This window comes from Aethalodelphis obliquidens, unplaced genomic scaffold (genome assembly GCF_003676395.1).
Source record: "Aethalodelphis obliquidens isolate GAN/ISIS:26980383/991018 unplaced genomic scaffold, ASM367639v1 scaffold16, whole genome shotgun sequence".
Taxonomy (NCBI): Eukaryota; Metazoa; Chordata; class Mammalia; order Artiodactyla; family Delphinidae; genus Aethalodelphis; species Aethalodelphis obliquidens.
The window spans coordinates 25,390,002-25,409,122 of NW_020837960.1; the positions used below are offsets into that span (position 1 = coordinate 25,390,002).

The 19,121-nt window shown below is 34.8% G+C and overlaps 1 protein-coding gene across 5 annotated transcripts in view; it reads right to left on the reverse strand.

Annotated features, from left to right (window-relative positions):
• PDS5B (PDS5 cohesin associated factor B) overlaps positions 1-19,121 on the reverse strand; it is a 197,939-nt gene that overhangs the window by 63,308 nt on the left and 115,510 nt on the right. For all 5 annotated transcript variants that reach the window (XM_027116533.1, XM_027116536.1, XM_027116535.1 and 2 more), the window contains exons 15-19: positions 16,640-16,688; positions 14,227-14,366; positions 12,564-12,679; positions 7,018-7,123; positions 4,434-4,594 (exon numbers count right to left, since the gene is read on the reverse strand). In XM_027116533.1, coding sequence (XP_026972334.1) covers positions 4,434-4,594; positions 7,018-7,123; positions 12,564-12,679; positions 14,227-14,366; positions 16,640-16,688 — 572 coding nt within the window. The remainder of the gene's footprint in view (positions 1-4,433; positions 4,595-7,017; positions 7,124-12,563; positions 12,680-14,226; positions 14,367-16,639; positions 16,689-19,121) is intronic.

Consider the following 19,121-nt stretch of genomic DNA (forward strand, 5'->3'; position numbering starts at 1 on the left):
TCCCTGGTGGCGCAGTGGTTGAGAGTCCGCCTGCCAATGCAGGGGACATGGGTTCGTACCCTGGTCCGGGAAGATCCCACATGCCACGGAGCGGCTGGGCCCGTGAGCCATGGCCGCTGAGCCTGCGCGTCCGGAGCCTGTGCTCTGCAATGGGAGAGGCCACAACAGTGAGAGGCCCGTATTAAGGGGCTAATACATTCCTTAAGTCCTTGAATCCTAAATAATATCCTTCATTTCCCCTTATTTAAGCACAACTTGGCTAGTTAGGAAATGCTTTAGATACATTCTTTTCGTCCATCAGAACTCTCTAGTTGTTGAATCATTAACTTTGGAAATCTTTTGTGGTTGAAAAGAAATAAGTCAGCCTCATTACCTTTCCATTGTACATGATCTACCTTTTTTTTGTTCCCTTGATGTTTATGAAATCACTTCTGTAATCTCTGAAAAGTCAGTAAATTCCATCACAATATTTTCCTAAAACATGAGCACTTTTAATCTCCAGATTCATGTTTTCATTCATTCTAAACAAGTTTACTATTATTTTTTTAAAATGTTTTCCATTTCCCATTATTCTGTTGTCTTCTCCACAGAAACTAATCATGGCTTTTCACTATCTGCAATTCTCTCTAACTGCCTTCATTTCTTTGCCCACTGTACCTACATTCTATGCAGTTTCCTCAAGTTCAACAGAACCCTTCCTGGTTACATTTTCAATATTGTTTACTCTGCTCCTTGCTGTTTATAATAAATTACTTTCTATAATACAAATATGTTCCTGCTCTTCTTTATCCTTAGTTCTGCCATTTCTCTTTTTATGTTATCTTATTTTTGTTCTTTTTTTTTCCAGATATCATTGGCTGTTTAATTTTCTTGGCAGTTTAGAACAACTGTCTAAAATTTTCTTTTTTCCTAGAAAAATACAATTCTTCCAAAGTGCTGATCAGCTATCTTTTGAATGCTAAATTATCCCCATAGGATTCATGTTTGTTAATTTATTTGTATTCTGTTAATTCATCTTTGAATAAGAGAAATTCTCTCTGGCTCCACCATTTAAACAAAAATGCAGATACTGTCTCCCTGAGGACTGAACATTGGGTACTTGTTTTAAAAGATTAACATCAGAACTCTCAACTCAAACTACACTTGCTTAATTAGCTGGATAAACAGCATGGAGGAAGACGTTGGGACTAAAGGTATCAAGTCCTTTTTTTCTGTGTAATTTCTAAGTCTGCTTAAGCTCCCCCAATTGAGAACCAGCTCCACTTGGACTATGACCACACCTTATGCTGTAGGGGACTCTCAGTTTTGGCACATCTGCCTACTTTGGGATGAGCCAGATTCCTGAGAGACTTACTGAGTCATAATGGAACCCATAATTCACCATAATTTTAGTTTAGTGGGTCAGCACATAATTTTTTCTGTTCCTGTAAAGTTGGTGAGACGTTTGCTTCACAATTCTACTCTAAGCCTTACCTCACCTGTAAGCTTTGCTCCTCCTGTTAAGCCCAGAGAAAAATGGTATGACCACAAAGTCTCTCCTTTAGCTCTATTCCAGCTGAAATTAGATTTTCCCTATTTCTCTCAAAGCTGCCCATATCTCAAACTCCTCCCTCTAAATGAGCTAATGAAAGAACACTTATTATACATTCCCTTAAACATCTGATTCAGGGATACATTTATCAACTGTCAATGTTTTCACATTCAATTCAGTCTAAATGGCTTATCTAGCACCAATTCTGTCCAGCTTGTGGTAGCTTCTACTTAGATACACTTTTCTTTTAAATTATTTTAGGGAATTCAAGGGAAGATAATTTAATAAACATTCATTTAACTCTATCGTTTTTCCTCAACATCAACTCACCCAATTTAATAATTTAAAACATAAAATCTGCAAACATATTTTATCTCCTGGAAGACATATACTATGAATTACTTCATCGAGAACAGTGTGTACACACAGTAGGTATTCAATATCAGCTGAATTAATTCTCCTCATGAGAGATATCTGAAATATACTCAGCATATATATCAAATAACTCTAAGTACTTCAGTTCCATATTAAAGCAGAGTATGTTTTAAAATGCCCTCGTGTGTTCTAAAATGTCCACCTTTCAACCTTGCTCTCATAGTTCTCCTACAAATATATCAAACAATGTTTCTTTAAAATATAAAGCGTACTAGGAAAGACAGTTTAGAATGAAAACTAAAACCTCCATTGAATAAATCAAACTAAAACTTGTTTAAAGCTCCAATTAAGAAAGGAACTGTGCCATAATGGATATGGTACCATAAGCACTGCAAACAAACAGGCCTATATTCAAATCTTCACTCTGCTATTTGCTAGCTATGTGACCTAGAACCATTTACCTCAAGTAAACATTAGATTCCCCATTTGGAAGATTAGGATAATTCCTACAAATCACACTGAATTGTTACAAGGTTTAAATGAGATAATACAATAAGTGGGCATTCAGTATATGGTAGAGTTATATACAGTTTATACATATAGTGTGTGTGTATACATATATCTCCAAATTCTGATCTCTGATCTGGATAGGAGAGTCGCAGCTCCATTCCAAAGGGAAATTTATGTTCTAGGCTCCCTTAAAAATTAAGAAGCCAGTTCTAAACAATAAAGTTTCTTATCCTTGCTAAAAAGTATACTGTTACAAAATTATTTTATGTTTCAATTATCACTTAAATAATGCTTTTGTCCTATATATCAATAGTTTCTAGAATTAAGTTCATGCAAGTAGAAAGTAATAACAGAAAGTATACCTGAGCCTCTAAAAGCTAGCTTTGTCCAAGTCTCTTTCTAAAGAAAAGAGCCGCAGGCAATTCTTCAACATGAAGAAGCACAGTACCCCAACCACAACTAACTAGACCAAAAGTAACGAGCTGGAAGTAAAACCAACCACCAGTGACTATGGCAATATCAAGACCAATTATCAGCTATGCTCTCCAGGAACAGGGAGGAGAGATGCATACAGAGAAGTAAGCAGGGATTCATAAAGAATGAAGACTTATTATTTTTGAGCTATTAGAGAATTTGAGCTATTAGAGAATCTTGAACAATAATCAACCACTATTAGAGATCACCAGGATAAGAGCACAATTTCCAATTCTTGGAAATACTAGAACACACAAACACACACACATAACACACTGCTGTTAGGATGCTTATACCATGCTTCTCTGTTTCCCTGTGCCAAATACTTCTGAAAGTATATATATTGCTCTCGTAGTTCTCCTACAAATATATCAAACAATGTTTCTTTAAAATATAAAGCGTACTAGGAAAGACAGTTTAGAATGAAAACTAAAACCTCCATTGAATAAATCAAACTAAAACTTGTTTAAAGCTCCAATTAAGAAAGGAACTGTGCCATAATGGATATGGTACCATAGCACTGCAAACAAACAGGCCTATATTCAAATACTTCTGAAAGCAATACTTCTGAAAATTTTCGAGTCAATACTCATATCACAGGAGAAAGTAAAGAGTGCTATGGACAATCCTGCTGAAATGCCTTTGGAATTTCCCATTGGATCTTAAATTTTCATGAATTACTTATCCTGTGCCATAATATGCCAAGGAACTGTTTTACTGTAAAACTGTTTTCATTAAAATCTTTAAGCACGGGCTTCCCTGGTGGCGCAGTGGTTGAGAGTCGGCCTGCCGATGCAGGGGACACAGGTTCACGCCCCGGTCCGGGAAGATCCCACATGCCGCGGAGCGGCTAGGCCCATGAACCATGGCTGCTGAGCCTGCGTGTCCGGAGCCTGTACTCCGCAGCGGGAGAGGACACAACAGTGAGAGGCCCGCGTTCCGCAAAAAAAAAAAAAAAAAATCTTTAAGGGCTTCCCTGGTGGCGCAGTGGTTAAGAATCTGCCTGCCAATACAGGGGACAAGGGTTCAAGCCCTGGTCCGGGAAGATCCCACATGCCACGGGGCAACTAAGCCCGCGCGCCACAACTACTGAGCCCACATGCCACAACTACTGAAGCCTGCGTGCCTAGAGCCCGTGCTCCACAACAAGAGAAGCCACTGCAATGAGAAGCCCGTGCGCCACAACGAAGAGTAGCCCCCACTCACCACAACTAGGGAAAGCCCGCGTGCAGCAATGAATACCCAACGCAGCCAAAAATAAATAAATTTTTTAAAAGTATATATACAATTCAAAAAACAAAATCTTTAATCAAAACTGATGCTTCAGAAAGAAACGCCATGCTCACCCTACATTTTCATGAATCTTCTAAAACCAGTCAATGCTTTCTCCCAGGAAATGAGAATCTAAACTGAATGTTTTAGACTTAAGATAACCCAGACATTATTTCCTCAAAACTGAAAAGATTCCAACTATTACATAAATCAAGAAACAGTAAGTATTTTTCTGTCTTCCAGAATATTTATCAGAAAAATCTCAACTCACGATCTGATGTGTGGGAAATCCTCTTCAATTTTGCTTCCTGTGTTTTTGAAAATTTGGAGTGCAGCTTCTGCTACTTTTTCATCATCCATTTTCAGACAAGCCAGGAGAGATTCAAATGTTTCAGCAGAATGAAACGAGATGGGATGTGTAAATGAGAGTACCTAAAAAATGATCATAAAAAATGATCTGTAATCCTTTTCACCTTTATAAATCTGAAATGTTACATATTAGAAATACTACAAATCCAAGTAAATACAAAAATAATTATGCTAAAAAATCAATAAGAGCACTATAAATAAAATTTAAAACTTACTCAAATATATAACAGAAATGTTCTTGTGTAGGAAGACTGTACAGTCTAAAGAAACAATTACCTTCAAAATTAAATTACATGTACCATAATTCTACTCAGAATAATCTGGATTTGGTTAATGTTTGGAGAGGGGGGTGGTGGAGAATGAAGGTAGGAGAAAAGGAAAATGAGAAAAGAGAATTTTAAAAAATATCTCTATGATTCTAAACAAAGATCATTAGAAGAGACAAGCTAATAACATTTTCGGAAAAAAGTAATCTAGGGAAGGGGGTAAAACACCAGACAATAAACGATATTGTAAGGTTACAATAATCAAATCAACATGGTACTAACATTAAAAGCAACAACAACAAAAAATAAAGCAATAAATAGAGCTTACCGTATATATGCACTTAAGATAGGGTGTAATAGATTATAAAGATGGTAACAGAAAATAAATGAGAATGGATGGAATTTTTATTTTTAATAAATAGTCCTGGTAAAGGTGGATAGTTATTTGGAGGAAATCAAATTAGACCCTCCCCTACAATACACAATTTCAAAATAAATTTTAGCTGCGTTGTTTCAAATTTAAAAATCACAAACGATAAAAACCCCTCTGAACATGACAGGACTTTTAAGCTTAAAATAAACAATTAGACTCAAATGTAGAATGTAAAAACAAGCAAGTAGTAGAAAAACGTATGAGCATAATGCCATATTTATAAGACTGAGAAACAAGCAAAATACGTGATGTTATTTAGAGATATAGACATAAATGGAAAATCTATACAGAATAGTTAAGAGAATAATAAACTCCAGATTCAGGACAATCAGACCTGGAAGATGTGGGGTAAAAAGCCACTCAGTGAACTTCAACAGTATTAATATTCTATTTAATTTGAGTTCGCATTCCTTTTACTTTCTATTAGTATTCATTTTATTACTATACTTTATAACTTAAACAGAATACATTTTATTTTTTTATATATCAAATATGTCCTATAAAAAAGCCAAGGAAGTTAAAAGCACACTTAAGTCAGTTAAAAAAACAAAAGATTGAGATGTCAGTAGAAAATGAACACAGGATAAAAGCAATGAATTCACTATAGAGAAGACACTAATGATCAACATATGAAAGGTGGATCTCACTAGCAATAATTATATAAATTAAAGCATTATTTTTCGCTTATCAGATTAGTAAAACTTTTAAAATTTTATACTATTCCAAATTTGTGAAGATAGGAGATAGGCACCTTCATACACTGTTGACTGAATTATATATACTGTATGAGTACGATTTCTCTGTAAAGGAATTTGAATACACATATATCCAAGAATTTTGAAAGTGGTCATTCTCTTTGACCCAGTAATGTCCTTCTAGTATTTAAAAAAAAAAAAAAAAAAAAAAAAAAAGAAAGAAAGGCATTAGCAGGAGCTCTTATTTACCTTAGTAGTAATAAAATTAGAAAAATCTAAATATCCAACAATATGAAAGTAGTTGGGAACACTATGATATCTCCAAAATGAACTAATCAAAAAATAATGTTTATTATTATTTTTAGTATGAGCCAGACACTCTGCTAAGACATTAAGTACATGATTTAATTTAGTCCCTGTGAGAGAAGTACTGTTACTAACTCCATTATAGATGAGGAAACAGAGGCAATTAACTTAAAGCATACATCTAAAATAAGATCTGTTTTTTGACACTTATAAATACTGTCAAAAAACACTGAGAAAAATGCTTATAATTTATTATGGGGAAACAGTCAAGATACGAAATTGTATTTTCAGTCTGATCTCAACTATATAAAAGTGTACATTTTTCTAAAGATTAAAAGGAAACAAAATATATTTATGAATGATAGGCTTCTCAATGTTTTCTTATTAGTTTATATTTTCAATTTTATCAACAATTAACTGATATCTTTGTAATCAGTAAAAGGTAGTAGTATATTTTAGCTAACAAAATAACACATAAAACAGACTTTAAAATTTTGGTTCTTCCTGTGGTAGGGGTAAGCAAGTTCTTTGTTTACTAATGAAAGCTTCAAATTATAATCCTTAATATAGTTAATACTAGGTTATATTATACAATTTAAACCTGAGAATATTTAGCTTACACGTTAGAATAAACATGCAATTTCAAAATTACCTAAAAATGATTAAGAAAATTTTACTTCAGGTTCTATAAACCTAAAGAAGCAAATCTCAAGTCTAAAAAATCCAAACTATATATGTTTAACAATTGTCTAATTAGGCACTGAATTTCACCTTAAGCATATTTACCTTAAGCAGTTCAAGACCTGCCCTGATGGCTTGATCAGTTGGAACACCCTCATCTTCATCATCTGCTGTTCCATCTATTGACTTGTTTACTTGCTTTATAAGAGCACTAAGGAATGAAAAAAAAAAGTTTTGTCATTTTTTTAACTCTTCTATTAGCAATGTCTAAGAAAAATAATCCTGAATATTTTCTATATAGACCACAACTAAACCACATAAAATTTGATACAGCTGTTGCCCAACCATTATGGCAAAACAGAAAGCTATAGTAAATATAGCTTCTTTCTGAAATGATATTTTCCTTTGTCCATTCAAATGAGGTCAAAATGTTACCTCATTTGCTGTTTATTAATGCTATATTTTTATTCTTGTATTTTCCATGTAAAGTTTATGCCTAAACATGTGAATGATAATAGATGTTTTCTAACTATCTAAAGTTCGTTATTACTCCAGTAAGTAGAAAAACGTACATTGAAATAAAGGATAAATGGCAACATTAAGCACTTTCAAACCATCTAGCAAATATTACTGTGTCTGGGACTGTTATGAAAGCCAGAAAGGCCTCCTCCTGAAAGGTGTAAAAATGCCACATAACAGACACACAGTAAATCCTCACTAGAACATTCAGAATATATCAAAAAGGAAACACAATGTTTTGAAATTTTCTTCTAAAAACAAGCTTATGTAATTTTAAAATAATTATTTGTAATGCACTGTCTATTATCGAAAATAATCATTCACTCTGGTAGGTATTTGTTCTTTTTACAAAAAAACAAGTAATAGACACCAGGTTAGAGACATAATACATATCAAAATATAAGAAAATTCAATTATTCAATGTTCCTTAAAATGTTTAGTAGATCTACATTTCTACAAAAACATTATGTACTCAAATCTAAGGTCAAGCTACAAGTCAAATATACCTGTCTTCCTTGCAGCGTCCTCTTAAATTTATCATTCCCTTAACAATTAGTATCTTTGAGGATGTTTTGTCCTTTTCTGCCCATTTTCCCTGATTAACTGATTCTCATAGCTCCAACCACCCCAAATAAAAATCTTCAGCCTGAATCCTCTTCCCATATTTTCATCAGTCCCAAGGTTTCATTTTTACCTAGATGTACCATAGGAATGAAAAATACCATATACCCAAAATTAAATTCATTATTTTCTTCCATGAGTAAGAGCATGAAGCTCTCAAGTCTAGCGAGGGAAGGCCAAAGGCCAAAAATAAGCAAACAAATACATTAAAATCAGGGAACAATAGGACTAGAAAGAAGGCCAAGACAAGAAGACAAGACCCTTGGTTAACCAGGGCAGTCAGGAAAGGCATTCCTGAAGACGTACAATTGAGCTAGTAACCAAAGAACAAGAGCCAGTGATATAAAAAAATCTATGAGGAAAAAGCATCAACCTGGAAAACCAAAGAGAATCAACTGAAAAACTATTACAAAATACTGATAGTTCAGTGAGGTGACACCAATAAAACACTAAAAATCGACTGTGCTGTTCTGTATTAGCCAAAGCCACCTAAAAAATACAGGCGGGTAAGGGGTAGAAGAAATCTTATTTATAATGACAAGCCAAAATATACAAAATAACTAGGAATAAAAAGTTTTAGGGGCTTCTCTGATGGCACAGTGGTTAAGAATCCGCCTGCCAATGCAGGGGACACGGGTTCAAGCCCTGGTCCAGGAAGATCCCACATGCCGCAGAGTAACTAAGCCTGTGCGCCACAACTACTGAGCCTGTGCTCTAGAGCCTGTGAGCCACAACCACTGAGCCCTCGTGCCACAACTACTGAACCCTGCGCGCCTAGAGCCGATGCTCCACAACAAAAGAAGCCACCGCAATGAGAAGCCCGCGCACAGCAACAAAGAGTAGTCCCCGCTCACCACAACTAGAGAAAGCCCACGTGCAGCAACGAAGACCCAACACAGCCAATAAATAAATAAATGAATGAATAAACTTATTTTAAAAAGTTTTAAATGCACAGAATCTGTACATAACTTCTGAAATTATATTAAGGGAGCATAAAGATTTGAAAAAATCAAGACAAGCATGGAAACACAGAATTACACAAATGGTGTTTTTCACTACATCTCAGAGGAACACAACTTGGTGTAGGACAAGATTCAACAGACACATTCTATAGCTCATTTGGAAAAATTAATTAATGTTTGGGAACATCTAGTACATTTTAGGGGAGGAGGGATGAAAGAATTTTCTCAATGAGATAAAAATGTATCATAAAAGCCTCAAAAGACAAAGAAACCAAGGCAAAAATCCAGTAAGACCCCAAATGTAAGAATTTATGCTATAATGAGGGAACATCTCAAATCAAATGGGAAGGAATCAATTTTTCAATAAATGGAGCTGATACAACTAGCTATCAGGATTTTAAAAAAGGATGGATCTCTATCTCCACCTTACAACGAAATGAGTTCCAGACCAATTAAAGACTAAATGTAAAAAACATAACCATCTGATATGATACCAAAGGCAGAAAGAAATCATAAAGGAAACAAATAATAGATTATATAATTTAATATTTATTAATGTCAAGCACAAATTTAAAAGGTAATCAAACTGTGTTACTAGCCTTACTTTATAAAGCATTCATATAATCAATAAGACAATTCCTCTAAGCCACTCACAGAAGAATAAGAAGAAACACAATTAGCCAAGAAACACATAGGGAAAAAATGTTCAATTTTATTCACAATTTTTTGTTTTTTTAAAAAAATAGTACCATCATTCACCTATAAAAAGGCAAAGACTGAAAAGGTTAAGTCACTATCAGGAAGAGTTAGGTGAACTGGACACTCATTGACTACTGGTGGGAACAAGAGTGGAGTCTTTCTGCAGTGCGGTGGCTAAAGCAAGGGGGCGCTGGAGCCAGCCTTCCTCAGCTTAAATGCCGCTGGCTATTTCCCAGCAGTGGGAAAGTTACTCAAACACCTGTGTAGCTCACTGTTCCTTACCTGTAAAATGGGAATAGAAATATTTCTTGCCTTATAAAGTTAAGAAGTAAGTTAAAACACGTAAAACACAGAGAATCAGCCCAGGCACATTATAAGCACTAATGGCTACTACCTGTTACTATTATTTATGTTTGAACACTTCTTCTGTAACACCATGACCTACTAACTGCTAAAGTCAAAGACCTGTTTTGGTCCTCAGTCTTTCTGTTCATCACACATATTACTGCTGGAAACTTTTTCTATCCTAAGTTTCAAAATACTGCAATAACCTGGTTTTCTTACCTTTCTGTAATTTTTCTACTGTTAAAAAAAATTTCAAGGTTCTGTCCATGATCTTTTGATCTTTTTAACTTTTTTCTACATAATCTTGCTCAGGGAACTATCTATTCTCACAGTTTCACTTTAAATTTAATTTGCCTTGATTAAAAAAAAATTGCGTCCAAATAAGCAGCGCATCCTTTCTTACCAGCTCCTTTCATTCTTTTCATGGTAATACTATTCATCATCTGGACTTGACCCCGTATACTTGTGACTCCTCCCTTTTATTCCCCATTTCCAGTAAGATGACCCATTTTTTACGTTGTTCTTTTAAAACCTTCCTCAAATATGTTCTTTCCCTTCCATCCCACTACCACCATCCACAGACAATTATAACAACACCTTAGCAGTCTATCTTTTTGACTTCCCTCCTCCTATCCATCATCAATCATTCCTGGTTCTCAACAGAGCAAAGAACAAAGTAAAAGCTCTGAAGTTAGATCTTATAGCCTTTCCACAATCTGATCCCAAATGCTTTTTTTTTTTTTTGCGGTACACGGGCCTCTCACTGTTGTGGCCCCTCCCGTTGCGGAGCACAGGCTCCGGACGCGCAGGCTCAGCGGCCATGGCTCACGGGCCCAGCTGCTCCGCGGCATGTGGGATCTTCCCCGACTGGGGCACGAACCCGCGTCCCCTGCATCGGCAGGCGGACTCTCAACCACTGCGCCACCAGGGAAGCCCCCCAAATGCTTTTTTAGAATCACCTCATAACACTTTTACACTTCTCCATATTGTACTTTAAATAGATGGCAATCATTTTCTAAATATCCTTGTTCTTTCCTATCCCAGTTAGCTTGGCTTATATTAATCTCAATACCTAGAATACTCCTCCCATTTCTGTAGAAATACAATCTTACTCCATTCTTCCTCTTAGGTCAAATACTACCCCCTTTGAGAAATCTTCTTACAGTCCTCTGAACACTATCTGCACCAATTTTATAGAACTATAATATAATTTCCTGATTAAAACTCTCTATTCCCTTACTCAACAGAAGGTTGATGAAAAGCAGAAAATATGCTTTGCCAATATCTAACTAGCATCACTTCAAATATATTGTAGCAGGCATGGGATTATTTATTTAATTAATGAATTTCAGTCTGATTCAGATTCTTCCTTGTACTAATATAGAAGTTCTGGTTTTTTGTTCTGTTTCCTTTTGTTTTTCAAACTGAAGAACCCTTTCTTCAAATGAAAAATGATGCAAGAGGAGTCCAAAGTGACAAATGGGCATCCAAAGTAGGGTCTGTCTCCCTACTCTATGGAGGGTCACAAGTGAAAAGCTACACCCTATGCCCTCAAAAAAAAAAAAAAAAAAACACCCCAAAGGGGCTTTACTGAGTACAGAGTGTACCATTATTATTATTTATTTTGGAATCCAATAAAGCTCTGAAAGGTACTACTGATCACTAATAAATCAGTGTGCTATATACATATTTTATAAGTACTTTCTTTTTTCAACCAGTTGAAAGATTTAAGGAAAAGCTATTAAAAAAAAAAAAGAAACGGGGACTTCACTGGCGGTCCAGTGGTTAAGACTCTGTACTCCCAATGCAAGGGGCACAGGTTCGATCCCTGGACAGGGAACTAAGATCCCGCATGCCACATGGTGCAGACAAAAATAAATAAATTAATTAATTAAAATAAAAACTAAAAAGAAATAAATAAATAGAAAAGAAAAGAGCTCTTCCCACATTTTATAAAACCAAGTACAGATATAAATAGAAAGTATTTTCCAAGATATCACAGTCAGGTGATAAAGTTTCAGGATGAAGGTTGTTTTAAAAATAACATTTTCAGTTCTCAGATATCTGTGAAAATGCATCATATGTTGTTTTACAACATATTCACTTAGTTTTCTTTTCCTGAGAACAGAACTGCAATTTGTTTCTATTAGTTAACCTATGCAAGCTAACTAACTAGTATACTAGTAACAGACAAAAACTAGGCTTGGATTGACAAATTCTCATCCAAGTTGAAAGAGTACCTAAATTAAAATATATAACAAGAAAAACTAAATACATACATATATATATACAGAGGAGTGTATGTATATATACAAACATATACATATATATGAATAGATCTATTTACAGATATCTACAGATTAGGGTATAGCCATTATGTATATACATAAACCTATACTATGAGTGCCTTACTCAATAATGAGCGCAGGTACCCAATAATGATTGACTACTAAAGCATGAATGAATTAATAGTAATGAAAATTCAATATTTTAATATACAAATACCTGATAGATTCAGTATCTATGTGCACAGGTGCTATCCTCTCCAAGAGAAACTTGATCATTTCCAGAAAAGGATTTGTAGGCTGTTTGGGGTTGCCCAACTTCTTAGTTATTTCTCGCTGTAATGTAGATTTTTAAAATATTAAAAAAGTATTTTTAAATAATTCATTACATTAAAATGTTAAGAACCTATAATAATTAAAACCACATAGTATTGGTGCTGGAATAAACAAATCAATAGGAATAGACTAAGAATTTAGCATAGGAGAAAGGTAATATTTCAAGTAGGTAGGAAAAAGGTAGATTATTCAATATATTGTTATATTGAAATACCTGAACAGACATTTAGAATAAAAGCAGAGTTATATCCCTATCTCACACCTTACACCAAAAATATTCCAAAACGATGAAAACAAATACGAAAGAATAAAACCAAGGGTCAGTGGATATACAAACTTCAACAAGCAAAATTATTAGGGGAGCCCATTAAAACTACAGATTCCTGGGTCTCATTGTGAAGATTCTCATTTAGTCAACCTGGCGTAGAGCCAAAAATCATCTTTTTTAAAAAAGAATTTAGGACGATGCATGGGCAACAGATTAAGAAATACTGACATCAGGGACTTCCCTGGTGGCACAGTGGTTAAGACTTCGTGCTCCCAATGCAGGGGGCCCGGGTTCAATCCCTGGTCGGGGAACTAGATCCTACATGCATGCCGCAACTAAAAGTTCGCATGCCACATCTAAGGAGCCTTCAAGCCGCAACTAAGGAGCCCGCGTGCTGCAACTAAGACTGAGCACAACGTAAATAAATAAATAAATAAATAAATATTAAAAAAAAAAAAATACTGACATCAGTAAACATTTTCATTGACCTGCAACAGAATGGGATTTCATAAGCAGGACTCCAAAGACAAAAACCTTGAGGAGACTGCTGATAGACTTAGCGAGATAACAAAACTATAGTATGTAAAGGACATCATAAACAAAATGAAAAGGGAAAACTACAACAGATAGAAAACTATATCTGCAGCTTAATTAACATACAGTGCCATGACATACTAACAAATGAGATAAAGATAAATATTCCAGAAAAATAGGCAAAGACTAAAAAACACACAATTTACAAAAGAAATAAGAATAGCTAATATACTGAATGAGAAAAAATGGTCAGATGACTAGTAACCAATTTTACAAATCCTATCAAAATAATGATGTTTTTGTTTGAGTTTTGCTTGTTCCCAACAGTGATAACTGGCCAATAATGAATTTATCCTAAAGAAATGAAATCAAGACTGTGTAAAATTACTTAGCTATAAAGATTAAGTATTCTTTACATTAATCAAAAACTGGGAAAAAATTTAAATGTGTAACACAAGTGGGCCGTTCAATAAATTACGGTACACGTATTCAATGGTGTGCTATGTTGCTACTAAATATAATACTGCAAAAGACTAATTAACGAGAAAGTAAAATGTACGAAGATACATGTATAATATAAACATACACCATAATATTAACCACTGTCTCTATAGAGGAATTACAGTTTAATTGTATTGTTATTTTTGTGGTATTTTCTAAATTTTACGTAACAAATTACAAAAGGGGACGAAAAAGATTTGGAGGTTTCTCCAAACATGAGCTCTTTTTAAATTTCTCTCCTTACCACACAACCTTCAGCCTGTTTGCAGGAGCATGTTGGACTAACAAGTACTTCTAACTGTTTTCTTATTTTCTCATCATCTTCTAACACCTGTGTGAATTTCTTCATGAAATCCTGAGCCTTACCAGGATCTGGCAAATTTCCTTAAATTAAATTAAAATTCAATTAAAATACAATTTTAGAAATTTATCAAAATAATAAATGAGATCAACATTTTTCATTCCTTTTATTACTTTGATGAATAATCCTAACTTACAAATTCATTTAATTTAATGTGATAAAAATTGTAGAGCACCTTCAATAATAAATTTTCACAAATAAAAATCTGTTTCCTAGAAACATAAAATAAGATCATTGTGAAGGACCACCTATACAGAGAAAGACCAAACTGGCTATTTCTAAATAACTCCTTATAATACTTAAAGGCATTACATGTCTACCTGAGTAATACCAATTTTATTACTATCCCTTGAGCTTGTTGTATACATTGTTCTTTTGCAATTCAGAGTAAGAGATGAAGATCAATCAGTTTTACCTAGAAGAAACCATTTTCCTGTACTGCACTGTTTACTGTTAAACCATCCAGAGATAATGCACACACGCACGCATGCTACTTGGCACCAACCCATGCTGAGCAACACGTTCCAGGTGTTACTGCTGGGTAGGCCATTATCACATGAGAAAGGATGAGTTCTTGCAGAATCATAGATGAGTTTTATACTACTCTTCTAATACATCATGTATCAAAACACTTATGAAAGCTAATAAAATATTCATCCTAGAATCTTTTTTTTCTGGCTACTCACAACTGTGAGGGAGAACAAGACTAGGTAGGATCCTTCTAATAACAGAAATTATAATATAGAACTATGGACTCTAATAAAAGTAGTAGAAATGTGTTGAATCTTAAAATATGAATACAGTAAATGCAGTCTTCAAGTTCATATACAACTCTGAAATTCCATTTTAACTCTTGGCTAGATGACTGAATATAGTAAGAACAAATTTTCCTCCTAACTACTTGACTGTATGACATTTCCATATTTCTAGAATACAAAAATTCTACTGTACTGTTTGTCAACAGTTTTGGAAAATGTCACTTTACAGCCCCTCCGTAACATATAGGCATCATATTAAAGGCTACAATAAAGCATACCATTTAAGAAACAAGACAAAAAGAAAGTGAAATGGGGATAGAGGGAGGGGGAGGGAGAGAGAGAGGAGGGAAGGACAGAGATGGAGACAGGGAGGAAGGGAAAAACAACAACAGAAAACCCCTTTAATTCAGGATTCTACAAACGTACTAGACCATGGAACTCTTTTTTCTGATGATACTATTAACACCTGCAGGATACTGGCATTCTTCACAACAGAATTTGGGAAATACTGTACTTGTTGTAAGAAAATGGATAGGGGGTTAAAAAAAGAAAGAATATAGGAGACGATCTCCTTTAGGGGACAGTGTCTGCAGCCAAACAACCAGAGAAATAGTTGTTAAAAAGCAATAGCACAAAATCACTTGCTTTAAGTTATCCAAAGGGACTGAAAACTAATTTATGCTTAACTACTCAGGACTAAAAGACATTTTGGTCTTTTTGGGAAATTTCTACTCATGCTAAAACTTCTATCACTTAGTCTAATACCCAGTGAATTAGGTTACTGTTCTCTTTGGTGTCTTAGCATTACTTCCACACACATCTCGGAATATTTGTTAACATCTCAAAAATCCGTCTAAGAACTCTTCATTACTACCACATGGAAGCTCAGTAGAAGCATTCCTCCAGGTGTTCCTGATTTTCCCTCCCTCCATATGCTATACACAGTGATCCCTGAGGTGAGAGGAAAAGCAAATGACCTACAAAAACCGCTACTTTTTCCTACCCCTGCCCTGAACAAAGGAGATGTGCTACACAATCCTTTAGTATTTACTGTTAAAGGCAATTAAATAACATTTTATTTAAAATCACTGAAAGTAAAAAAGCAAATTAACTTTTTTTTCAAAGAAGCTCTCTTGTAGTTATTAGGTATATCTTTCATTGTAAATTTTGACTCAGGATGAAATTAGCTTCAGATAGATTCACATTAGACCAAGCAATACCAAAGCACACATGCAGTTTTTAACAGCAAGGTTACGCAGTAATTTGAATGTATTCTCAAAAATAAATTTATGTAATAAAACCCAGCTTTTGCTCGTATCAACACACAAAATAATCCTGTGTAGTATGCAAAATAAATGAAAATCAGGGAAAAAAAGGAAAGCTGGGCGTGTTGGGGGAAAAAAAAAAATCAATCAAAAAACTTTAATATTTTCCTATATTATCATAGCCTAAAATGGAACTCCAAGAAACACTTTATATTATCCGAAAGAAATGTTTCAAATAAACCTTAAAGTTTACATATATTTGAAATAACTTACTTGTAATAACCATCACTTTTGAAAATATGGCCTTGACACTGGCATCTGTCTGTAAATCACACAAAAAATGCAAAATTAGAACCTCCTGTACCAAGTATACCACACTAAAACAAGATGTAAATAATAAGGGAAATGGGGAGAGGGTAGGGGTATATGTAAACTCTGTACTTTCTGCTCATTTTTCTGTAAACCCAAAACTACTCTTTTAAAAAAGTCTTTTAATTTTAAACAATTAGTAAATAGCAAAAAAAAAAAAAAAAAACTCCTAACAATAATCTTCACTGTATTCTTCAGAAAGTTAAGTAAGTAAAGTTAAGTTAACCCATTCATGCTCTCGGCCCACGCCCTGACCACCACTATATGCTCCTTCTTTAGCCATGTTTAAACTCCAGATGAACCGAATGAAAGGTAGAAGTGAAGTCATACTCCACTGTCGTTGCCTCTTCCCTTGTCCTGTTTTGTCAGCCTCCAAAACAAAAACAGATGACTGCTACATCAACCTTTTGGGACACAGAGATATTTTGTTTTTCTTAAGTACTCAAAGAACAGGACAACTAAGTTTAAAAAAGGAAACTAATCTGGAAATGTTGGTTTTCACATTTTTAGCCTATCTCAAACAGAAAGTTGACAATTAAGTATATAATTCTGATTGAACCGAGGTATTCCTAAAATCGTTAACCCTGAGGATTATAAGGCATAGTCATGAAGCCACTGGGAAGACACTGGATGAAGACAATGAAGATGCCACTGACAGGTACAAAAATTTTCCAAGAGTGCTAGTTATTTGTTGCATCAGGGTAGTATTTCAGTGAATGAATGTGTTCATCACATTGTGCTGCACGTAATACACTCTGTAAAGTCACATGTATAAAAGATGTTTCTAAGAATACTAGTTATTCATTCCATCAGGTGTTATTAAAAAAAAAAGTCCCTGAGCAACTCTGCATAAAATACTGAGCTAGAGAAACATTGGGGTGAAAGCAACAAATCAAAAAATAAACAAATAAACTGTCCCTATTGAGAAGGAGCTTTCTAAAAGGAAGGAGAGACAAAGAATAATAGAATAGCATACAAGAGCTAATTCCCAAATATTTGGAACTTAATAGATCTGACTAGAAACATAAGATTTCTATTGTTTTTCAATTTGGAAAGAGGTGGTGCTGGCCTTACTAGAAGTTGATCCACATGAAAAAGAAACATCACCAACAAAGTACAATACTGCAGGGCTTCCCTGGTGGCGGCGCAGTGGTTGGGAGTCCACCTGCCGATGCAGGGGACGCGGGTTCGTGCCCTGGTCCAGGAAGATCCCACATGCCGCGGAGCGGCTGGCCCATGGGCCATGGCCCCTGAGCCTGCGCGTCCGGAGCCTGTGCTCCGCAACAGGAGAGGCCACAACAGTGAGAGGCCCACGTACCGCAAAAAAAAAAAAAAAAGTACAATACTGCAAACTACAGAGTCACTTTGAGTGACACTGAGCAAATCAATTTAGTTACATGAAGTAGAAGGGCTACATTACTAAGAAAGAATAAAAACTATCTTAATCAGAAGGAATAATGAGGAAGCCAATGAAACATGTACTGATTATTATATCTAAGAGTCTTCCTGGTAAAATAGGCAGAATTATAAACAGCCAAAAGTTAAACACAGCTTTGTATTTTTTTTCTAACTTTATAATATCTACTACAATTCTCAGTATAAAGTGAATATTAAGTAATAAGAGACTATGAATTCTCCTTTCACTAGAATTCCACTTTAGAGTACTATCCTCCTCCATTCTGTTTCTTCTTCATCCCCCACCACACATGAATGAGAATTCCCTCTTTGATTTGGATAACTTGTTAATTATTTTAAGATAATTTAAAGGAAAATACCACAAAGTGGAAGGGAATAAAACATTGTAACTGAATTGAGATTGTATTTTATTTCATGTAGACTGAACAGGAATGTCATGAGACCCTCCCAAGTTTTTATGAACAGGCAAAGGACAGAAGCCCCCACTAAATAAAATTTAAAGGGACAGTGAGAATCAAAAACAAAGTTATTTTTGGTTACCGTCTCCTACATCACACTGTTCAACATATGATCTACACACTTATGCTATTCGGCTGCTAATGACTTCAATAATGCCTAAAATCAGGAATAATTTTATACACATGCAAATAAGAACATTCTTGCAACTTTACCTAAAGGAAGTAAATTAACAAGTCTCTAGGTGGCAAAAAAGGGCACTTTAACCAGAGCTTATTATCTGAAACACATCAACACTGCATTATAACACTGACTAACACACGTTTATTTGGTTGAAACACACTAACTTAACTGGGATTTTCCAATTTTCCTCCTTTGCACAGAACGTACTGAAATAGCAGAATCTCTAAAACTAGTTTTAAGTCATTGACTATAAGGAAGAACTTCTTCTAGCAGGTTCAATATACTCAGGAATCACAGAAGGTTAAATTATGTTCAATAAACCATAAACAAA